Below are 22,447 nucleotides of genomic sequence, written 5' to 3'. Positions count from 1 at the left end.
GGTTGTCATTGAGGGGTCAGCAGTGGAAAGAGTGAGCAGCTTCAAGTTCCTGGGCATCAACATTTTAGAGGATCTATCTTGGGCCCAACACATTGATGCAATCATGAAGAAGACACGGCAGCGGCTCTACTTCATTAGAAGTTTGAGGAGATTTGGTATGTCACCAAAGGCTCTTGGAAGATGTATGGTGGAGAGCATTCTGACTGGTTGCATCATCACCTGGTATGGAGTCTCCAATGTGCAGGATCGAAAGAAGCTGCAGAGGGTTGTAGACTCAGCCAGCTCCATCACAGACACAACCCTCCTCACCATCGAGGACATCTTCAAGAGGCAGTGCCTCAAGAAGGCAGCATCCATCATTAAGGACCCTCACCATCTGGGACATGCCCTCTTCTCATTACTACTATTGGGGAGGAGGTACAGGAGCTTGAAGCCCCACACTCAACGTTTCAGGAACAGCTTCTTCCCCTCCACCATCAGATTTCTGAACAGTCCATGGACCCCTGAACACTACTTTGTTATTCCTCTTTTGCACTATTGATTTATATTTGTTTAGTAATTTTTATGTCTTTATGCCTTGCACTGTACTGCTGCTGCAAACCAACAAATTTCATGACATATGTCAGTGATAATAAACCTGATTCTGATTCTGGAAATATTTTGATTTTTTTTCTGAGAAGACAATGGTAATATCACAGGTTCGTGCCATGCAAGAAATAAGCTTTCAATCAATGTCAAGCATAATGTCTGCTTATTGATTACAATTCAAAATATGGTTTGAGATTAAATTTCTCCCCATCTCACACAGCTGTCTTGGTTCCCCTTACACATTCTATGTTATATTTTATTAATTCATTACAGGTGATAATGATACCATTTTGTCTTTTATTAACATTTCAATTAGACCTTATTTAGAATATCATGGCTAGATCAGGTTCCCGCAAAATTGTGAATGATAAAATTGCTTTGGAAAAGATTTAAAGAATGATGCCCATCTTAAAATACTTTAATTACCCAAAAAGGGTGAATTTTTTTTATACACTGAAAACACCCATAGAATTGCAAAATTGTACCCAGAGCATTTGACCACTATTGTGGGGAAATTACATCATTTCTGAGCTGATACCTGTGCCTGTGAAATTCATGATGGTGAATATAAATCATTACTGTCATTAATTATCACGATGCTCTCCATTGTCAGATCATGTTTGCAGTTCTTGGGGAGTGGCAGTGGTGGAGGGGTCAGGGTTGGGGGGTGATTAAGAGATGGGATGCATATGTTCAATGTAACTTTCAAGCACTCGGTCCTCTTTTGCTGAATTCTGAAATTTTCCCAATACTCAGCTTACTATCCTTTTTGTCAACGTTCTAAGACACTTCCTTTGTTCTTATATGATGATTAATTTTTCTTGGTAGTCTCAGCTGACCCACTTTTACGTCCTAAGGGATCACACATTAATTGTAAATCAGGATTTTTGTCTTAAAATGTTAACTCTGTTTCTCTCACAGATTCTGCCTTGATCTGCTGAGTGTTTCCTATATTTTCTGTTTCCAGAACCTGCAGGTTCATTCTTTGACAGTGTTTGGATTTGTCACTTTCCACTTACTTCACTGCATGCATTGCTCTTTTACTTTTTGTTTCATCTGGAACGGGCCTCTGAACATTTAGGAATCATTTGAACCCTAGGGTGCACACAGTCCAAGTATGACACCAATCCAAGGGCTGATACTCAGTGCCAGCACAACTTCTATCCTTCCAAGACAATGGAATACAGCCTCACCCTTAACAGGCCTAACAGAGTGAGACACTGCATAGCCTCCTCTTTTCTTTCTTGCCAGTCATGACCTTCAGTCCATTATATTATCACATCAGATCAAAATTAGCAGAAGCATCCTAGTTGTCAGGGGTGAAATGAGGGAGAAGGGTGGGGTTGGTGGTGACCCCTTTCCCAGTATCCTTCACCATTGGTATCTAGCCCATCTCACAGTGTTATTACTCCCACAACTCAATAGTGCCTCTCTTCACATTAATACTATCATATTCCACCAGTGGTGGCAGAATGAGACTTCCACCTGTTCCATGATCCCATCCCACTTTTCTGTGTTGGGAATCATTTAGTTCACAGGACATGCTCCCAGTTTTATTTGTTCCATCTATCCCGACACTTCAAGCCCTATCCTAGCTACTACAGGATTTTTAGGTTTCTCTTGACTGTCCAGAGTATCAATGCTGATACATCAGCAGCACAAAATATACCAGGAATCCTGAGACCTGTCTCCCTGCTGCAATTTTCATGTTGCGAATAAAGAAGGTGCATTAATGTGTTAAGGAGTGCTGAATGGAATCATAAAGGAATCACTGGCAACTTCCCTCTCAGCTGTAAAGTTCATTAATAAAAACACATAGTAACATCTGGAATGTCTCCAAAAGGTGCAAGTGTCAGCATAAGTCCTCATCTCTGAGACCACTCAGTCTTGAATTAAGCAGAATAAACAACAAGGAATTGTGCAGCTGTCATGCAATGTTACATTGGTTCATTTTACAGATTGACTTGTATGGTGCTAGTCACAAGTAAGGTGGGGCCTTGTAGGAACTTTAATGTTTGGCAATAGTGTAAGGTGGATGATATTGGATGGACTTTCTCTTATACACAGTTCCTGATTTTGTGCTATTAATTTTCTTCCTAATTATTCCTAATATTACAGAAGGATAGAGGAAATGGTAGCATCTCCAGAGAGAGAAACAATGTTAATGATGAACTTTCTGTGGTTATCAACCAGAAACATCAACTAACCCTCTTTTTTTTCTCCAAAGATGCTGCCTGACCTGCTGCCTGTATGTCCAGGAATTTCTGTTTTTATTTTAGAGTCCCAGCACCTACAGTTTTTTGCTTTTCAGAAAATGGTAGCCATTAGTTAAACTAACCAAAGGGAGATAATGACAACAAAATAAAAGGTAATGTGGCAATGAAAACAGTCACAATATTTTGTCAGTAATAGTTACAGAATAAGCTTTACTCTTTAAACTTATGCCTTCATGACACTATCCAGCAGGATTCATTTAAGAAAATTTACAGGTAAGATACAGCAGTAGATTCAGGGCACTGTAAAATCATATAGTTAAGTATCAACTTTGAAACAATTTATTGACATCAGTTTTTCAAGTTATACAGAGCAGATCAATCTAACATAATCCATTAAAATGAGCACTTTGCTGATTAGGAACCAAATTACTGCAGTTTTAAAGAGTCCTGGGGAATTGTGCCTGGAAAATTGGTACAATAAGTAATTAGGAAACCAAAGATATGTTAGCCTATATGCCAAGAGAACTTAAGAACAAGAGTAAAGATGTCCTATTGCAATTTGTATAGGACCCTGAAGAGACTTCATTTGGAATACTATGTAGAGGTCTGACCTCCCTATCTAAGAAAGGATATATTTGCAATAGAGGGAATGCACCAAAGGAACTTCATGGGACCAGAAGTTTATCCTATCAGAAGAGGTTATGTAGATTGGCCCTGTACTCTTCAGAGTTGATAAGATTAAAAGTTGATTTTATTGAAACAAACAGAAATCACAGAGGGCTAAACATGGTAGATGCAGGGATGATGTTTGTGGGGTAAGAATCAGTGGTCGTGATTTGAAAGATAGGTGTTCAGTCATTCAGGACTGAGGTGAGAAGAAACGTCTTTTCCTCTATCCAAGGGAGCTGTGCAGTCTCAGTTGTTCAGTATATACAAGATTTTTGGTTATTAAAGGAATCAACAAATGTGGGGTTAGTCAGGAAAGTGGTACTGAGGTAAAAAGTTAGCTGCAATTTTATTCATTGGCAGAGCAGGTATGAGGGGTCAAATGGATTACCCTTGGTTCTGTATGTCCTAATTTCCTGTGCAACTAATGGAAGAGCTGCAGACATTCTGGAAAATTCATGCAAACTCCCATGTAAATTCAGCCCAATCCTTGCTTTAATATTAAGTTATATAATTTCCAACTTTTCATTCTGGAAATTTTTTAGTAATGTATTAATGTACATGTAGCAATTTGACTGAGACTTGTTTGGTCTAATAGTGACTCCTTAAGTATGCATTACAAACTTCTTAAAAGTTTACACATATTGTAATTGTTCCATTAGCTTTATTATTTAAGAATAATCACAGAATGCAAATACTACACATCAGAAAAAAAGTTTGCAAATTATGAGCAGTATACCAAAGCTTTTGAAAAGCAACATTTAACTTTAGGCTTGCATATGACTTTTATGGGATGTTACATGTAATCAGCTGGGCTTGGTTGAATTCTATGCCACTTTCAGTGAAGACATAGCTTTCTTCACATGGTCTCCTGCCCATTTGTTTGCGTCCCAGGCAAGGAACCATCCTGTGAAGGTTGGGGGCTCAAATCCCTGTTTCACTATAATGATTGAAGTCCCTTCATCTCTTCCAGAAGGATCTGAATCAATGTACTGTTTTGCTGATGAGAGGAAGAAAGAGATCAAATGTTATAATTGTGTGGAAACCTGGCAATTTCGTCATTGAATCTGGAAATGTTCCAGTTGAAGCATATAAATGCATGGAATGGAAGAGCCCATCCAATTTTCTCATGAGGGCTGAATTTCCACAGGGCTTCTCTTGCTCATCAACCTTAATTTCAAAGAAAGGACTGCAGACACCCATGGAAAATCATATAAATGAGCAGAAATCCCCAGAGGTTTTCTGCACTTGTGAGAGTTAAACCTGGAACACTGCCTACAGCACCAGTAGCATGAAGAGTCTTGGAAATAATGCTAGAAATCTTCAAGCTTGAAAAGAGGCATTTGGGAGGACAGACCTCAAAAAAATATTTGTCTTGACAGAAAATACAAATTTATACAATGCACTAGGGCAGCAAGGTGAATGTAGTCACGTCGCTGGATATACCTATTGCATGGCGATTTGGTATAATTAAAGTTTGAGTTTAGTATTAGTGGAAGGAGATTGAATGGGCCACATTCTTTATGTCAGAGCCTATTCTGTGATTCCATAAGTGGATTCCTAATTGCTGAGGTAAGTCTAAATGGATAGTGTCCGTGGAACACCCTCATTGCACGTACATTGGATAACAAGGGGGCTTTAGCTATTCAGTCTGGTGGCAGCCACTTTTACTTGCTGCAGTTCGATTTAAATTACACAAATAAATCCTGACCTATAAATGGAATGCATTTCCCTGAAATGTGGATGAGATTACAGGAAATGGAATACAATATATCCCAGTTTTAAGTTATTTTTTTCTGGTTCATAACAAAATGTAGGTAGTGTCTCTGTATGGCAGATATTGCCCCATTAGATAACTGAATTCTGATTGTTGAACCTAGTTTAATTTGGTCAATTTGGATTTTGCCTCATTTTGAAGGCTACATTTCCTTCTCTCTCTAAGCTTCCTACTTAACTCAAGGGATTTATTTCAGGCTTTAAGACTGAGTAATAAGATCTTGAAAGAAGCCACACCAACACAGGTGACATGACAGTGATCGATACTGCATTAACTACAACCTATTTATTGAGGCTCAAATGTCTGTCTTGCTTTAGTTTGTTAACATTTAAACTGATGTTATCTAATCTTATTTAATTTGCTGCTGTCTCCTATTGAGATACAGATATTCTGTGCAGAACTCAAATGCCTGTTAATATTCTCCTGGGTATGCCTTTGTCATTCTGGTATTATTTTCTCTGCATCAAATTCAAGAAAAAGAATAACTCTACACCTTGCTGAGCATTGTGAAACTATCTTATTTTATGTAGTTGTTATAATTTTAAAACACTGTGCCTGTCAAGATGGTATTTTGAGTGATTGTAAAAATAGTCTGGTTCACATAGGCAAAAAGAAAAAAATTGCATTTTTTCAAAATGCAAAAATTGATATTTTAAATGATGTTATAAAGTCATGAGATGCATAATAAGTATCAACCATTTATTTTACTGTAGAATTTTGAAATACTTAGCTCCTACAAACAACAGAAAATTTATGTACATGTAAATTGAGTCTCATAATTAACCATTGCTTAGTAACATTATTTTCAGCAGGTGCTTGGTGAAAGCACCAAAAGAAATTCATTTGAAAAATGTGCATAACTCTAAATGTTGACTGCCACAGCATTTGAATTTGTTTTGGAATGTTCATTTGAACTTTTATTATTCATTTCTTTTGGAATTAGATTTGAAAAAAAAAACTGTATAAAGTAAATGCTTTGAAATGGAAATAGCTTTAAATAATTGAACAGAAAATTCTCCCTTAATGGTTCAGCTAATATAAAGCATTGAGAGGTTGCACCATTTAGATTTCAAAGGTCCAATCCCCTGTCTGTGTTCTGTTAGCTAATTTCAGGCACAGTGGCATGACAATTAATACAATTGTTGTTAGTTATGGAAGCAAAAGTCATCAAGATTTCCTGCTCTTGCTTGCTCCAAGATGACTTGTCTTGGAAAATCATGTGTAGATGGTAGATTAAAACCAAACTTAACTGTGTTCCACTTCATTTTTTATAATCTGACAGCATACTTTGTCATAGATGAATGTCCAGTGAGTTGGAGTCTAATGTGCATGTGGAACCATTGAGATAATCAATTTCCCTGACTTGGACTGTGTTCTAGAGACATGAGTTATGTTGTCAGTGCCCAGTTATCATACTCTAATGCCTCAAATACAAATGGCACAGCAGATTATCGTAGAACATGTGTGTTGTCGGGATAATGGGCAGAGACCTGCAAAATCCTCTGCATTTGGTTGCATATCAATGGTCACTTGTGGATCCCTTTCTGTTCAAACACATGGGAAAGTTGGAAAAGTTGACATGCAGCATCTACAAATTAATATGTACAATGGCACCCTGGGATTCTCTTCACTTATAGTTATCTATGTCAACTTTGATTAGAGACACCATTGTGCTCCCTTACACAAGAATAAGTTTTGTGATGTTGCAAATGTCTGCTCCTCTAGCCCAGGAGGAACTAGTACATGTTCACTGGTACAGTTACTGGTAAAGAGGCCCTGGGGTTGTTGTAGTGGTGACATATTTGAGCGTGGACATCGTTTTAAAATTGCAAACATTTTACATGTTGTTCTCCACTGAGGTTCAAGTTGGAAAATTGCTCCAAGGCATACGTATTCCAAAGGGAATGAATAGTAATGCAGTTATGTCTGGTAGCAGCTGGTTAGTGGAGAATTATTGACGTCAGCAAGAATACCTTCAGCATCTATTCCCTCTGGAATTTTACAATTTGCAAAGCATTTTGGTAAGTATCAAACTCTTGAAGAATAATGGCAACAGCCAGCCACTAACTTGTAAGTTACCGATGATTGATTTCAATAGCACTGCTACTGGTCATGTTAGGGGATGGGAGTGCTTCCTTCTTTCTGCATAACACTGCAATACTGAGCATTTGCTAAGAGCATATTAAGCTTCAAAATGGCACTGACAACACACTGATGTACATTATAATTTGCTCGATCTTCATACTTCCAGTGGATACTCAATTCATGCCAGAAGTACGAGCAATTCAATGAACACCATTTTGGTTAGAACAAAATATTGCAAGTCCAAGTTACAGATGTAAAAACTGGATCTTAGAAATTAATGACATCCTACAGAGAATAAACATACAGCTGCGTACAGTGCATATTCTCAATTCCTCTTGTTACTTTGATGGAAAAAAACACATCTGATGCAGGAAATAACACAAAGGATGCAATCATAAGTGTTAACTCCATGCTTACACAATGAACTACAACCAGAAGGAAATTAATTATTTGGTATTTTAACTTTTAAACATCAAAGAGTTATTTTAAGTGTCATGGGTCCAGGGGAATTTACGGCTATTAGTAAGGTGATTGACAAGGTTCCTCGTGGTAGGCTCATCTGGAAGATTGATAAGATATCTTTATTAGTCACATGTACATCGAAACACGCAGTGAAATGTATCTTTTGCGTAGCATGTTCTAGGGGCAGCCCGCAAGTGTCGCCACGCTTCTGGCGCCAACATAGCATGCCCACAACTTCCTAACCCGTATAATGTGGGAGGAAGCCGAAGCACCCGGAGGAGAATCCAAACTTGGCTGTTTGGATTCAGAATTGGCTTGCCCATAGAAGACAGGGGTAGTGGTCAATGGGACTTAAAATTTTGGCTGGAGGTCCACGACTAGTGGTGTTCCACAGGAATCCGTACTCGGACCTCTGCTGTTTGTGATACGTGAAAATGTGAATGGGCAGGTTGGTAAGTTCACAGACAATACAAAGATTGGTGGTATTGTGGATAATGTAAAAGATTGCCAAAGGATACAGCAGGATATAGATCAGTTGCAGATATGGGTGGAGAAACAGCAGATGGAGTTTAATCTGGCCAAGTGTGAGGTGTTGCACTTTGGGAGATCAAATGTAAAGGGAAAGTACACATTTAATGTCACGACCCTTAACAGCATTGATGTACAGAGGGATCTTGGGGCCCAAGTTGAATGCTCCCTGAAAGTGGCTTCACAAGTTTATAGGTTGGTAAACAAGGCATGTGGAATGCTTGCCTTTATTAGTTAAGACATTGAGTTCAAGAGTCAGGAAGTTATGTTGTAGCTTTATAAAACTTCTGGAGTATTGCATTCAATTCTGGTCACCCCATTATAGGAATGATGTGGAGTCTTCAGAGAGAGTGCAGAAGAGGTTTACAAGAATGCTGCCTGGATTAGGGGACGTGTGCTATGAGGAGAGGTTGGACAGACTTGGCTTGTTTTCTCAGGAGCGACGGAGGCTGAGGGGAGACCTGATAGAAATTTGTAAGATTATAAGAGGCATAGATAGAGTAGACAGCCTATATCTTTTTCCCAGGGTCCAAATGTCTAATACTAGATGGCATGCATTTAAGGTGAGGGGAGTAAATTCAAAGGATATGTGCAAGGCAAGTTTTTTACATAGAGAGTGGTGGGTGCCTGGAATGCCAGGGGTGGTGTTGCGAACTGGGTTGCTATCGGTGAATGTCCCTTTAAGATCGGGCATTGTGTGTGTGTGTGTGTGTGTGTGTGTGTGTGTGTGTGTGTGTGTGTGTGTGTGGGGCGTGCTTACGTCAACAGAAGGTAAAGGACGTTGTTGAAGTCAGTCAGTTAGAGGAGAGAAAGGGGGAGAAGAGAGGGAGAGAGACACCAGCCTGCTGGTTTCTCTGTCGATGGGTGAGAAACAATAACTGTGTCTGTCACTACAATCCACGTATGGATTTTTGGAGTAATCTGGTGGAGTCCACTTTGTTGTTGACCTGTAGAGGGAAACAGGTATTTGTGTGAACGGCCACATCTCGGATGCTTTTTGGGGTGGCAGATACTTCGGAACAAAGCAGTGGAGTTCACTTTGTTGTTGACCTGTAGAAGGAAACAGGTATTTGTGTGGACGGCCACGATTTGAGTAGACACTGAGGTGTCGTTTGGGTTCCAAAGTGGAACATTTGGATTTTGTAATATCTCTCTTTTCTCTCTACATCTACGTTTTGTCTTCAGTCACCAGTGGTTGTTGAAAAAGCCTTTGCTCACGTTTCACCTTATGGCTTGCTGAACTGAACTTTAAGAACCATTCCTGGGCTTGAAGTTTGGGAATTTGCCACACACACATTACGAGTTAGGTTTTGGGGTTAATGTTTAAGGTTTAGCATTTTTACTTCCAACATTCTAACATTTTTACTTTTATTTTTCTTATTATCATAAATAGCTATTAATAAAGTAGCTTTTAACACTGAATCATGACTCAGTGTGTTTCATTTGTTGCTGGTTTGTAACAAAATTGGGGGCTCGTCCGGGATCCAATCCAAAGATTAACGAGTGTCGTCCGGGATAGTTCCCCAGATTGATGAGATTCATCAGGGATAGTTCCCCAGATTGATGAGATTCGTCCGGGATCAATCCAAAGATTGACGAGGGTGGTTTGAAATTGAACTCAAGACTGGTACTGGAGGTCTGAGTTTGAACAAATTGGGGTCTTAGTGGACGACTGATTGTGGTCGGTCTGATAAATTCTTTTTAATTGGCTTGTGTGTGTGGAAACCAGCAGCAACAGATATTGATGCATTTTTGGAGTCACCAACCCAAGAAGAATTGCAGGTGGCGAAAAAGGATGATTTGGTAAAAATTGCTACAAGGTTAAACCTTAAAGCAGTAAAGCGGTCTATGAAAAAAGCAGTTATTCATAAAATGATAGTTGACTATTATTTGGAGAATTAAGTGTTTGAGATGAGTGAGGTAGCCAAGTTTCCTGAGATAAACCAGTGATTTCTGATGTGACTTCTCAACCAGTGGAGTTGGGGGAGTTGGAGGAGGAAGAGTTAGAAGAGGTAGAGCAGTTTCCTGGGAGGATACCAGAGCTTACAGAGGCCCAGGTGCAGTTAGCACAGATAGAGTTAGAACAAACGCGAATGAAGTTCGAGTTAGGACAAAGGAAACTAGAGGTAGAACAAAGGAAGATAGATGACCAGATGGAAATGAAGAAGATGGAGTTGGAAATGAAAAGGATGAAGTTAGAAATGAAACGAAAGTGCTGATTCTGATGATGGTTTTATAGCCAGTAGGGAGGTTTGATTAGTCCCTCCTTTTGAGGAAGATCAGGTTGAACAGTATTTCCAACATTTTGAAAAGGTTGCTGTGAGTTCAATCTGGCCAAAGGAAGGATGGGCTCTTATGTTACAGAGTGTGATTAAAGCTAAAGCTCAAAAAGCTTATTCTGCTTTGTCTGTTGAGGATGCAGCTGATTATACAAAGGTAAAACAAGCCGTGTTGAAGGCTTACAAATTAGTATCGGAAGCTTACAGGCAAAAATTTAGAGACTCGAAGAAGTCTGCAGATCAGACGTACATGGAATTTGCCAATGGAAAGAGAATATGTTTTGAACGATGGTGCATGGCTAAAAATGTAGTTGGGGATTATGATAAATTGACAGAATTGATTTTAGTGGAAGACTTTAAAAGGTGTGTCCCAGCTGAAATAACAACATATTTAAATGAGAAGGAAGTGGCAACTTTACAAGAAACTGCTAGGTTGGCAGATGATTATGCTTTAACCCATAAATCCAAATGGGGACAACCTAAAACCTTTCAAAAGAGTTATAAGGACAATCCAGGTAAACCGGAGATTAAATTGAGAAGTAATCAAAAAGGGAAGGATGAAAAGAAACCAGTGCTGGAGAAACCTGCTGAGCGTACTTGTAATTACTGTAAGAAACCTGGTCATGTGATAGCTAATTGTGCCCTTTTGAAGAAAAGGAAGGAGGCTGTGCCCAATGCTTGTTTTCAGGTAATTAAACCCGAAAATCAAAAAGGTTCAGGGGATGTTGTTAAAGATCAGTCCTGGCCAGAGGTAAAGGCTGAAAAGTTAGAGGAGGTGAGGAAGGAATTCCGTTCTTATGTATCGGAGGGTTTTGTTTAACTGAATGATGGGTCATCCCAGGTGCCAGTGAAAACCCTTAGAGATACTGGGGCTTGCCAATCTCTCTTGCTGGACAGTGTTTTAAATTTTGGGGAAGAAACTGACACTGGTGAGGTAAATCTAGTGTGAGGTGTTACAGGTGACACTATGTCTGTCCCTTTGCACAAGGCACAAGGTGGTTTTAAAGTCAAAGTTCATAGAAGGACCTGTCGAGATAGGGATACGACCTAGTTTACCAGTGGAAGGAGTTTCTTTGTTATTGGGGAATAACCTTGCAGGTGGAGAATTTGTCCCTGTGGTACGGTTAACGACCAAACCAAGGGTTGATGAGTCTGAGAATGATCCAGATGTTTATCCATCCTGTGCGGTGACTTGAGCTAGAGCTAAAGAATTAGTCAAGGTTGATAGTCCTGTGCAGCCTGATGTTGATCCCTGTGACAGCCCTAAACAGGAGGCAAATTATGATGACTTGTCTGAGACTTTTCTGTCTTCACTGGAGGATCAAAATCCTTGTATTGGGCCTGAAAATAAAGATTTGTCTTTGTCGAGGAAAGAATTTATGGTCGAACAGACTAAAGACTGAATTGAGAGAAGAAGCACTCTCATGTGATGAGATTGAGAAAGTACCAATTGGATATTATGTCAAAAATGTGCTCCTAAGATATCTGATGTTGATATTGGGGAAGGCCAATGTAGACCAAATATTGTTCCATCAAAACTAAAAAACCAAAATATCCTGGAGAACCTTGAAACAAAGTTGGACCATTTACAAGTTTCACAAAAACAACAGATGAGAGAATTAATTTTAAAATTTAAAAATCTGTTCCCAGATGTTCCAAACAGAATGTCGATAATTACTCATGATGTTGACGTTGAGGATGCAAAACCAATCAAACAACACCCATTTCGAATGAATGTGGAAAAGAGTAAACTTGTTGACCAGGAAATTGAACATATGTTAGAAAATGATATTATTAGATGTTCCACTTCAAACTGGAGTTCGCCCTGTGTTATTGTGCCTAAGCCTGATGGAACTGTTAGATTTTGCACAGATTACAGAAAAGTGAATGCTGTAACGAAGTCAGATGCTTACCCTATCCTAGACAGAGTGGGAAAGGCTAAATTTCTTACAAAGATTGACCTATTAAAAGGGTACTGGTGTGTTCCATTAACAGATAGAGGAAGGGAGATTTCTGCCTTTGTAACCCCTTCTGGATTGTATAAATATAATGTGTTGCCATTTGGAATGAAAAATGCTCCGGCAACATTTCAAAGAATGATTAATTCGGTGAGTCATGGGTTAAAACATACAGATGCCTACATTGACGACTTAGTGACGACTACATGGGAGGATCACATCTCTGTGTTAGAAAGGTTGTTTGAAAGACTTTCCAAAGCCAACCTTACAGTTAACTTTGCTAAAGGTGAATTTGGCCATGCCACTGTGACGTATCTTGGTTATGTTGTAGGTCAAGGCAAATTAGCTCCTGTTCAGGCAAAAGTTCAAGCAATATCTGAGTTCCCTGTTCCCACAGGTACGAGGGCTGTTAGAAGATTTTTGGGAATGGTTGGATATTATTGCAAATTTTGTAAAAATTTTGCTGATATTGCTCTTCCCTTAACTAATCTTCTGAAGAAGGGAGTGAAGTTTGTTTGGACAGATCCTTGTCAAGCAGCATTTGAGAAGCTGAAAGCCATTTTATGCTACCATCCTGTGCTGAAATCACCTGACTTTGAAAAGCCATTTTCATTAGCAGTAGATGCCAGTGATGAAGCTGAAGGAGCTATGTTGTTGCAGAAGGGTGACCGTGATCCTGTAGCTTACTTTTCAATGAAATTTAATGAGCATCAAAAGAATTATTCCACCATGGAGAAAGAATTACTGTCACTTGTTTTAGCCTTGCAACATTTCGGTGTATATGTTTGCACTGCTCAGAAACCACAGACTGTGGATACAGATCATAACCCATTGGTGTTTCTGAGCCGAGTGAAAAACAAGAACAGAAGGCTGTTAAATTGGAGTTTAATTTTGCAAGAGTTTGACCTCATGATAACTCACATTAGAGGCAAAGATAACGTAACTGCTGATTGCATTTCCCGATGTTAAATGGGAAATATGTATCTTACTAATCTGATATTCTGTAATTGTGTGGAATGATAATTATTAACATTACTAACTGTATGCGCAGTTGAATTTTTTTGGAAAAAAATTCTTTTTAGGTGGGAGGTGTTGTGGACTGGGCTGCTATTGGTGAACATCCCTTTAAGATAGGGCAGAGTGTGTGTGTGTGTGTGTGTGTGTGTGTGTGTGTGTGTGTGTGTGTGTGTGTGTGTGTGTGTGTGTGTGTGTGTGTGTGTGGCGTGCCTACGTCAACAGAAGATAAAGGACGTTGTTGAAGTCAGTCAGAGGAGAGAGAGGGGTAGAAGAGACACCAGCCTGCTGGTTTCTCTGTTGATGGGTGAGAAACAATAACTGTGTCTGTCACTATAACCCACGTATGGATTTTTGGAGTAATCCAGTGGAGTCCACTTTGTTGTTGACCTATAGAGGGAAACAGGTATTTGTGTGGACGGCCACATCTCGGATGCCTTTTGGGGTGGCAGATACTTCGGAACAAAGCAGTGGAGTTCATTTTGTTGTTGACCTGTAGAAGGAAACAGGTATTTGTGTGGACGGCCACGATTTGAGTAGACACTGAGGTGTCATTTGGGTTCCAAAGTGGAACATTTGGATTTTGTAATATCTCTCTTTTCTCTCTACATCTACGTTTTGTCTTCAGTCAGCGGTGGTTGTTGAAGAAACCTTTGCTCACATTTCACCTTATGGCTTGCTGAACTGAACTTAAAGAACCATTCCTGGACTTGGAGTTTGGGAATTTGCCACACACACACTACAAGTTAGGTTTTGGGGTTAATGTTTAAGGTTTAACATTTTTACTTCTAACATTCTAACATTTTTACTTTTATTTTTCTTATTATCATAAGTAGCTATTAATAAAGTAGCTTTTAACACTGAATCATGACTCAGTGTGTTTCATTTGTTGCTGGTTTGTAACAGTGGTAATAGAGCAAATATGATAGAAACATGTAAGAGGCTCTTACTTAGGCACATGAATATGCGGAGAATGGAGGGATATGGACCTTGTGTAGGCAGAAGGGTTTGGTTTAGTTAGGCATTTAATTACTAGTTTAATTAGTTTGGCACAGCATCATGGGACGAGGGACCTGTTCCTGTGTTCTATTAATTTACAACAGCTTCAAAATTAAAAAAAAATCTATAGATATTAAAGTAGGAGAAAAAGCTGCAGTAAACACTTCTATTTAACTGGGATAAAATGAAAGCACTGCTATGGGAGTGAATTGGAACAGGCAACTTACATTGGCGAAATATCTTATATATTATGACATGCATGACTTTCAAGCAAGAATATACTTGTGCTATATACATTAAAGACAGTAGCAAAGTTTCGGGCACACAGATTTCTACAGGTTTAAAATGACAAAAAAACTGCCAGGCTGATTTTCAAAAGAATGCTTGGTAGCTTCCCATGTTTAGTTGTCAAACCAATGCGCAATAAACTGGCCCTGTTTAATCCATGACGTGTGTTGATTGGTTGATCTTAACAGGACAGGAAAGTTATCATCTTGAACAAAAAGAGGGATTACACAACAGTAATCTGAGTTAAACTCTTAAATTAAGAGAGTAGAAAAGGAATTTCCCACAACCCTTTCCTCTAATTACACTTTTATTTGATTTTCATCTCCTACAGGGAGGTGTGTGGCTTCTATGTTAAATGACATTTGCATATGAAAATGCAAAATGTTTTGCGGTTGTATATAATAGGTACACAGACCAGAGGTTTTTATCTATGCTGCCAATATTTGTATATTTTTATATACTCTCACCTCATTGGAAAACTTCTTGTGTGTGAATTCCTGAAAGGAATTTGGGTTTGTCCATGGCAAAATTATTGGGTAATGGCCATAGTCTGAAGGGCTGGAAACTGTGTCTCTCTTTTGGCAGTGAATGGCATGTTAAGACCACAAAATGGCACATGGAAAGCTCACCAACACTTCCAGTCAGAAATATACTGACTGCAACATTGAGAGACACAGGATGTGCTTGATTTTCCTTCCTCTGCAAAGTCAAGGAGACTTGAGGTCCACTATCAGGGATCAGTATGACAAACACTCTGCCAACTTATGTTCCTCCTGCTACCCCAAGCACTTAGCAATGGGCCCTTAAGTTTCTAGGCCTAAGGCTTTCCACTTGGGATTTGGGTGGAAGAGTAAGAATGTTTTGTCTTTATAAAATAGTGTTCAAGCAAATTAAGAAGAGTAAGGAGAGAAAATTGAAATAACTTAAAGGCAAGGATGTGATGCAGTAGTGTTGGGGAGCAGTGACGGGTGCAAATAACAAAATAACATTTGCATTTCCTGGGCCAGATGAACCCTTTTGTCTATATCACTTCATTATCTCTCATTTTGATAAATCAATTCTTCTTTAATCTTTAACCCTTAGAAAATGATTGTCCTGAGTGACACACGAGGTTAATGCAGACTTACCCGATTTTACTGACTCCTTTTTCTCCACGTCATTGGCATCTTTTCCAATCCAAACAAATACCTAAATATTAATGCACAGTTACTTTAAAGATCCTAAATATTCCCCCCTTCATTAATACTTTCAATATCATATCAATATTCACATTGTATGTTGACTACTGTACATGCAGATCACTTTATTTCTACAGTCCAACTGCACATTTACAAAGTAAAGCCTGGGCAATGGATACATGTGTAAAGGGGTACCATGACAATGTGAAGCATGGTAGGGTCTATGATTCCTGGCTTCCTCAATATCTGTGAAGACCTGTCAGGAACCCTGACAATACCTAACTAATGAAGTTTGGCATAAGCTTTGCAATGGCAATACATGCAGTTTCAATGGCTCGGAAAGCAGATAGTGGCTGCAGCAGAGCTTGATCTCAAATCATCTCCGATTTCCTCGTCACTAATCTAGATCCTGCTATGTAAAGCTTGTATACAGGGCCACTCCAAGTTAAAAGAATTTGTGCACAGGCATTTTCCAATGTTGGTTTCTTACACCCCAGCACACAAAAGCTCCTTTGGTGACACTATTGCAGAGTTTGTACATCTCATGTCTGTACAGCCACCTCAGGTCAGATAGAACTTCTGTGGAAGCAAACCATTTTTGACCTTTAGGGCTTCACTGTAGAAAAAGATGGAAACCTCTACCGCAACATCTACTTCCTTAAACTTGCTTTCAAGGACAGCTATAATTAAGGATAGGTGTGCTTATACTTTAAAACATTTAATAGAAAATTTATTTTCCATATCCTATTGAACAGAAAATGTTCTTGAAATATTTTGAATCCTAAACTGAATGTTCACTACTGTAAAAAATGAATGCCAACTGAAAGACAAGCATTTGGTACTAGTGTCAACATTTAAACCGAAGGCAACATTTGGTTTTATTTTGCCTCTTTTTTAAGCAATGTTAAAATACAGCTAACTTGATTTAGCACAGAATTTTTTTGTTCAGTTTAGACTGAATTAGCCCAAAGCTGAGAAACTGAAAAAGGTCACCTGATGCTATGAATTTGAGCAACCAGAGTCCAAAATTAGCACACCGTCCAGGAATTAGATTGCTCAATTTTAAAGAATTTGAGAAAGACAGTGGGCATTACAAATATATCTAAGCAAAAATACTAAGCTTTTAACTTCTGATGGTAGTGGGGCAAGCTGAATTTTATCCACGTTATATGAATGAGGTTAAAGACTTTCTGATCAGACCTGATTCCAGACGTCCAATAACATGACATCATCTTCAGCTAAGTCATCCTGTGTGTACTCCCCTGGAACTTCCTCAATCTAGAGCAAAGAATATATTATTGTTATCACATTGCTTATCGATAAGAAGCATGAACTCAGTCTATTGTGCTAACATTGTTAACATTAGTTGATGAATATATTCATTGACTCTATGTCTACAGCACCAGATGTCAGAACCATAGTATAACCAGCTGAGTTTAAACTATATTAAGCCCTGTGCCTGCGTGACTTGTTACAGAAGCTAAGTGACTTCTTATAGATAATAGTTATGTAGTTGTTTACAGTTACAGCATTTAAGGTTGATGTGATTTTGGTTTGCAGGTGATTTAAGGTTGATGTGATTTTGGTTTGCAGGTGATAAGCAGATGGCTCCTAGAACAGAAGCTAACACATTTTTAGAGAATCACAGCTGTACCATATTCAGTACAGTAGTAAAAATTCATAACTATTTATTTCCATACGGAATTATTCCAATTCAAGTAAAACATTCACAACTTGTTCCCTCTTGTCCTGTGCATGTTAACTTTTACTGCCATGCAATTCAACAGGCAACTATATTCCCTTAGTATCTCACTCAAGTATCCATTTGTCAGCTGGCAGTAGTGACAATGAATGGGGTATTCCATCCTCATTAACATGAATATACTCATAGTCTGTTAATTTATTTTGGTCTTGTCTGTCAAGCTTTTGGTCTTGGATATGAAAGCCTTCAAGTTGAGGTAGTTGACTTAGCAAAGATTAAATATGGACTTAGAATTTCAAATCCATCCCAGGAAGTGCAGTTACTCCACAGCCAATGAAGGGATGCTTAAAGAATATATATAGTTTTTCCACTGACACTACTGAGCAAGAGTATAATATTGGTAAGTGATAAAAGGCACAAAGCTATAGGGCAGCAACTTTAAGAAAGGACCTTTTCTCGCAAGAAGTGAGGAAAGCATTTAGTTAGGAGAGTTCTCTTTATTTCTGCATCAGTTATTGCTATATTGGTTTGGAGTGCTTGATGCTGCTGCTAGATACCAAAAAGTAGAAAAATAACCTATTTCTATCACTGACATCATTTAATGTGGTTATAAGAAATTATGTAAAATATTGGAACAATATGCTACTTTTGTTCAACGTCCTATCAAAGTGATAGGAATAGCCGCATTGGAAAGTTTCTTTGACTGTTCAGACGTTGGAGAGTTCTTTTTATGGTTCAATAGCTAAATTTACCCCATGTTCTAAGGTTAGATATAGAGCCAGAATATCCTTAATATGAATCTTAAACTATAATGAATTAGCCAGTCTGAACTTACCACAGTAATGTTCAGTGAACTTAAGTAAGGTGGAAAAATAAAGCTAAATTGACATAACTAATTGCTGTCTGGTTACCCATGTTTGAACAGCAAAGGTGTCTAATTTGACCATGAGAGATAAACAGTGACTAGTTAAAATACTGTTGAAGAATATCTGGTTGCAATAGGTACGGCCAGTATCAAACAGTGAACCAATAAAAGTCAGAACATCAAAAAAGAATGAAGTCATTAAGGGAAAAAAGAAACATAAGTGGAAATATTCTCAATTCAAAAAGGTATCAATATCTGCAGACAATTCAGAATAATTAAATGTATTTCATAATAAATTGTACAGGATTTAATCTCTAATATCCTGCAGTTCCAAATTAGATATAAATTGGAAAGCCAGGATTGTTTTATATCCACAAATTATATTCACCATGCTGTAATGCATAAACTTTGTTCCTTACATTTAAATGGAAATGAAGAAGATTTAGTTTTCCACATAAAATACCCCTCTTACTGACCTATGATCAAATAGTAGAGGGCAGTATTTATCTGCAGATACTCAGTGACACTATACCAGGAATAATAATCCATAGATTGAGTCCATTTCTGAGTGACCTACAAAAACAGTGGCATATGCAATATAGATAAGGGCCTCAAGGAATTACTCTGATGAAAGGGCACCCCTTTACTTTATCTAAAGAAGGAAAGTTGTCCTTGACAATGACAATAATCATATCCTACATTTTTGTAAATGGTCTGTTGATGGCAATATGAGACAGGGAATTGCACTTTATATTGCAGGTGTTGAGCTTCTGCTTAAATAACTTTGCACTGCTTGGAGTCTCACTGGAGGTTTTTATATGTTCCACCATGTTTGTAAATAATGGGCTAATTAGTGGAATATGGTATGGATTCTCCAAGTGTGGAAACGATATTGACCCAGGCCTTCCATCCACTCTAATTGTGTGTTTTCTCCATTTCCCTGAAGTTATCTTCTCTTCTGCAGTTGACCATGCTGCCTTAGATCTCCTGCAACTGGGTGGTTAGGTCCTGAGCAGTGGGAAAAACAAGTCTCTCCTACAAACTTACATGGTGGACAGAAAAGCCTTGCCCCCAGCATTGTCACCTGTCAAAGCTTTTTCAATGTTTCTAAAATTAGAAACATGTAAAAGCTATTAATAATGAAATAAATAACACAATATTTTAAAATGATCTAAAAAGAACAAAAACACGAAACATTTGAATAAGTAGAGCTGCTGCTTCACAGCTCCAGCGAATAGGTTCAATCCTGACCTCTGGTGCTACCTATGTGGAGCTTGTGTGTTCTCACTGGGTGCTTAATTGTCAGCACGGTCTCAATGGGTTGAAAGGCCATTTTCCGTGCTGTATGATTCCATTAAACAAAACACAAATTAGTAAAAGGACCAACATGTTGTTCTTGCCTTTCTTCCCTGCGGCCCTTCAATCCCCATTCAGATGAATAGACTTGTGAATTAAGCACCAGTTGAACCAGGTGCAACATCCAAAGGCAGATTGCCCACCTTAAGCACAGGGGAATTTCAGCAGCAGGTTCAGCCAGCAAAGTGACAGCAATGTTTGGTAAATAAGTTTTAGACTCCCATGTGGACAAAGGGATCCTGAACTAATTTATGCTGGGAAATGTAGGCAGTTTCACAAACCCAGTTAAAAAAAGAACATTGATTGGAAGGTATAGGGCATTTATTCTAATCATTGATTCATATTAACATCTGGACTCCATTAGAACTCACAGGTATGAAGGACTTATCACACTGACATGAAGGATGCTTAATTTTCTCACCTTGCTACATAGACAGCAAAATACATATTCAGGTTAAGCTTACTATAATAGCTTAACCTGAATGTGTATTTTCAGAGGCTTGGCTGCCACCAGGGCAGGAATGGATACTGAATATTCCTGGATTTCAGTGTTTTAAAAGGGATAGGGAGGTGGGGGAGAAGAGGAGGAGGGGTGGCATTACTGGTCAGGGATACTATTACAGCTGCAGAAAGGCTGGATAATGTAGAGGGATCCTCTCTAGAGTCAGTATGGGTGGAAGTTAGGAACAAGAAAGGAGCAGTTACTCTACTGGGAGTATTCTATAGGGCCTCAGGTAGCAGCAAAGATACTGAGGAACAGATTGGGAGGTAGATTTTGGAAAGGTGCAAGAATAACAGGGTTGTTATCACGGGAGACTTCAACTTCCCAAATATTGATTGGCACCTGCTTAGTACCAAAAGTTTGTAAAGTGTATTCAGGACAGATTCCTGTCACAGTATGTTGACAGAACAACTAGAGGGAATGCCATATTAGATCTAGTATTAGGTAATGAACTGGGTCACGTGACAGATCTCTCAGTGGGTGAGCATTTGGGGGACAGTGACCACTGCTCCATAACCTTTAGCATTGTCATGGACAAGGATAGGAGCAAAGAGGACAGGAAGATATTTAATTGGGGAAGGGCAAATTATGAGGCTATAAGGCTAGAACTTGCAAGTGTGAATTGGGATAACATTTTTGAAGGGAAATGTACTATGGAGATGTGGTCGTTGTTCAGTGATCTCTTGCAGAAGGTTAGGGATAAATTTGTCCCGGTGAGGCAGAGAAGGAATGGCAGGGTGAAGGAACCATGGGTGACAAGAGAGGTGGAACAACTAGTTAAGAAGAAGGCAGCATACATAAGGTTTAGGAAGCAACGATCAGATAGGTCTCTTGAGGAATATAGGGTAGTAAGGAAGGAACTTAAGAAGGGGCTGAGGAGAGCAAGAAGGGGACGTGAAAAGTAGGGTTAAGGAAAATCCCAAGGCTTTTTTCACTTATGTGAAGAGCAGAAGGATGATGAGAGTGAAGATAGGACTGATTAGAGACAAAGGTGGGAAGATGTGCCTGGAAGCTGTGGAAGTGGGTGAGGTTCTCAATGAATATTTCCCTTCAGTATTCATCAAGGAGAGGAGCCTTGATGACGCTGAGGACAGTGTTGGTAAGGTTAACGTTCTGGAGCATGTAGACATCAAGAGGGAAGATATGTTGGAGCTGTTAGAAAATATTAGGACAGATAAGTCCCCGGGGCCTGACGGAATATTCCCCAGGCTGCTCCACGAGGCGAGGGAGGAGATTGCTGAACTGTTGGCTAGGATCTTTGAGTCCTCGTTGTCCATGGGAACGGTACTGGAGGATTGGAGGCTGGCAAATTTTGTCCCCTTATTCAAAAAAGGAAGTAGGGATATTCCAGGGAATTATAGACCAGTGAGCCTTACGTCTGTGGTGGGCAAGCTGTTGGAAAAGATTCTTAGAGATAGGATCTATGGGCATTTAGAAAATCATGGTCTGATCAGGGACAGCCAGCATGGCTTTGTTTAGGGCAGGTCATGTCTCACAAGCCTGATAAGGTTCTTTGAGGAGGTGACCAGAAAGATTGATGAGGGTAGTGCAGTAGATGTGGTCTACATGGATTTTAGTAAGGCATTTGACAAGGTTCCGCATGGTAGGCTTCTTCAGAAGGTCAGTGGGCATGGGATCCAGGGAGGCTTGGCCGTGTGGATTCAGAATTGGCTTGCCTGTAGAAAGCAGAGGGTTGTGGTGGAGGGAGTGCATTCAGATTGGAGGGCTGTGACTAGCGGTGTCCCACATGGATCGGTTCTGGGACCTCTACTTTTCATGATTTTTATTAATGACCTGGATGAGGAGGTAGAAGGGTGGGTTAGCAAGTTTGCAGACGACACAAAGGTTGGTGGTGTTGTGGATAGTGTGGAGGACTGTCGAAGATTGCAGAGGGACATTGATAGGATGCAGAGCTGGGCTAAGAGGTGGCAGATGGAGTTCAATCCGGAGAAGTGTGAGGCGGTACACTTTGGATGGACAAACT

General features: G+C 39.2%; 1 protein-coding gene across 1 annotated transcript in view; it reads right to left on the bottom strand.

Annotated features, from left to right (window-relative positions):
- Positions 1-2,997: 2,997 nt before the first annotated feature.
- scin (scinderin) overlaps positions 2,998-22,447 on the bottom strand; it is a 124,020-nt gene continuing 104,570 nt past the window's right edge. Inside the window, exons 14-16 of the mRNA XM_052015922.1 lie at positions 17,239-17,316; positions 15,988-16,048; positions 2,998-4,470 (exon numbers count right to left, since the gene is read on the bottom strand). Coding sequence (XP_051871882.1) covers positions 4,298-4,470; positions 15,988-16,048; positions 17,239-17,316 — 312 coding nt within the window. The 3' untranslated portion in view covers positions 2,998-4,297. The remainder of the gene's footprint in view (positions 4,471-15,987; positions 16,049-17,238; positions 17,317-22,447) is intronic.

This window comes from Pristis pectinata, chromosome 5, assembly GCF_009764475.1.
Source record: "Pristis pectinata isolate sPriPec2 chromosome 5, sPriPec2.1.pri, whole genome shotgun sequence".
NCBI classification, from domain to species: domain Eukaryota; kingdom Metazoa; phylum Chordata; class Chondrichthyes; order Rhinopristiformes; family Pristidae; genus Pristis; species Pristis pectinata.
This window is presented reverse-complemented; position numbering and strand designations above follow the sequence as displayed.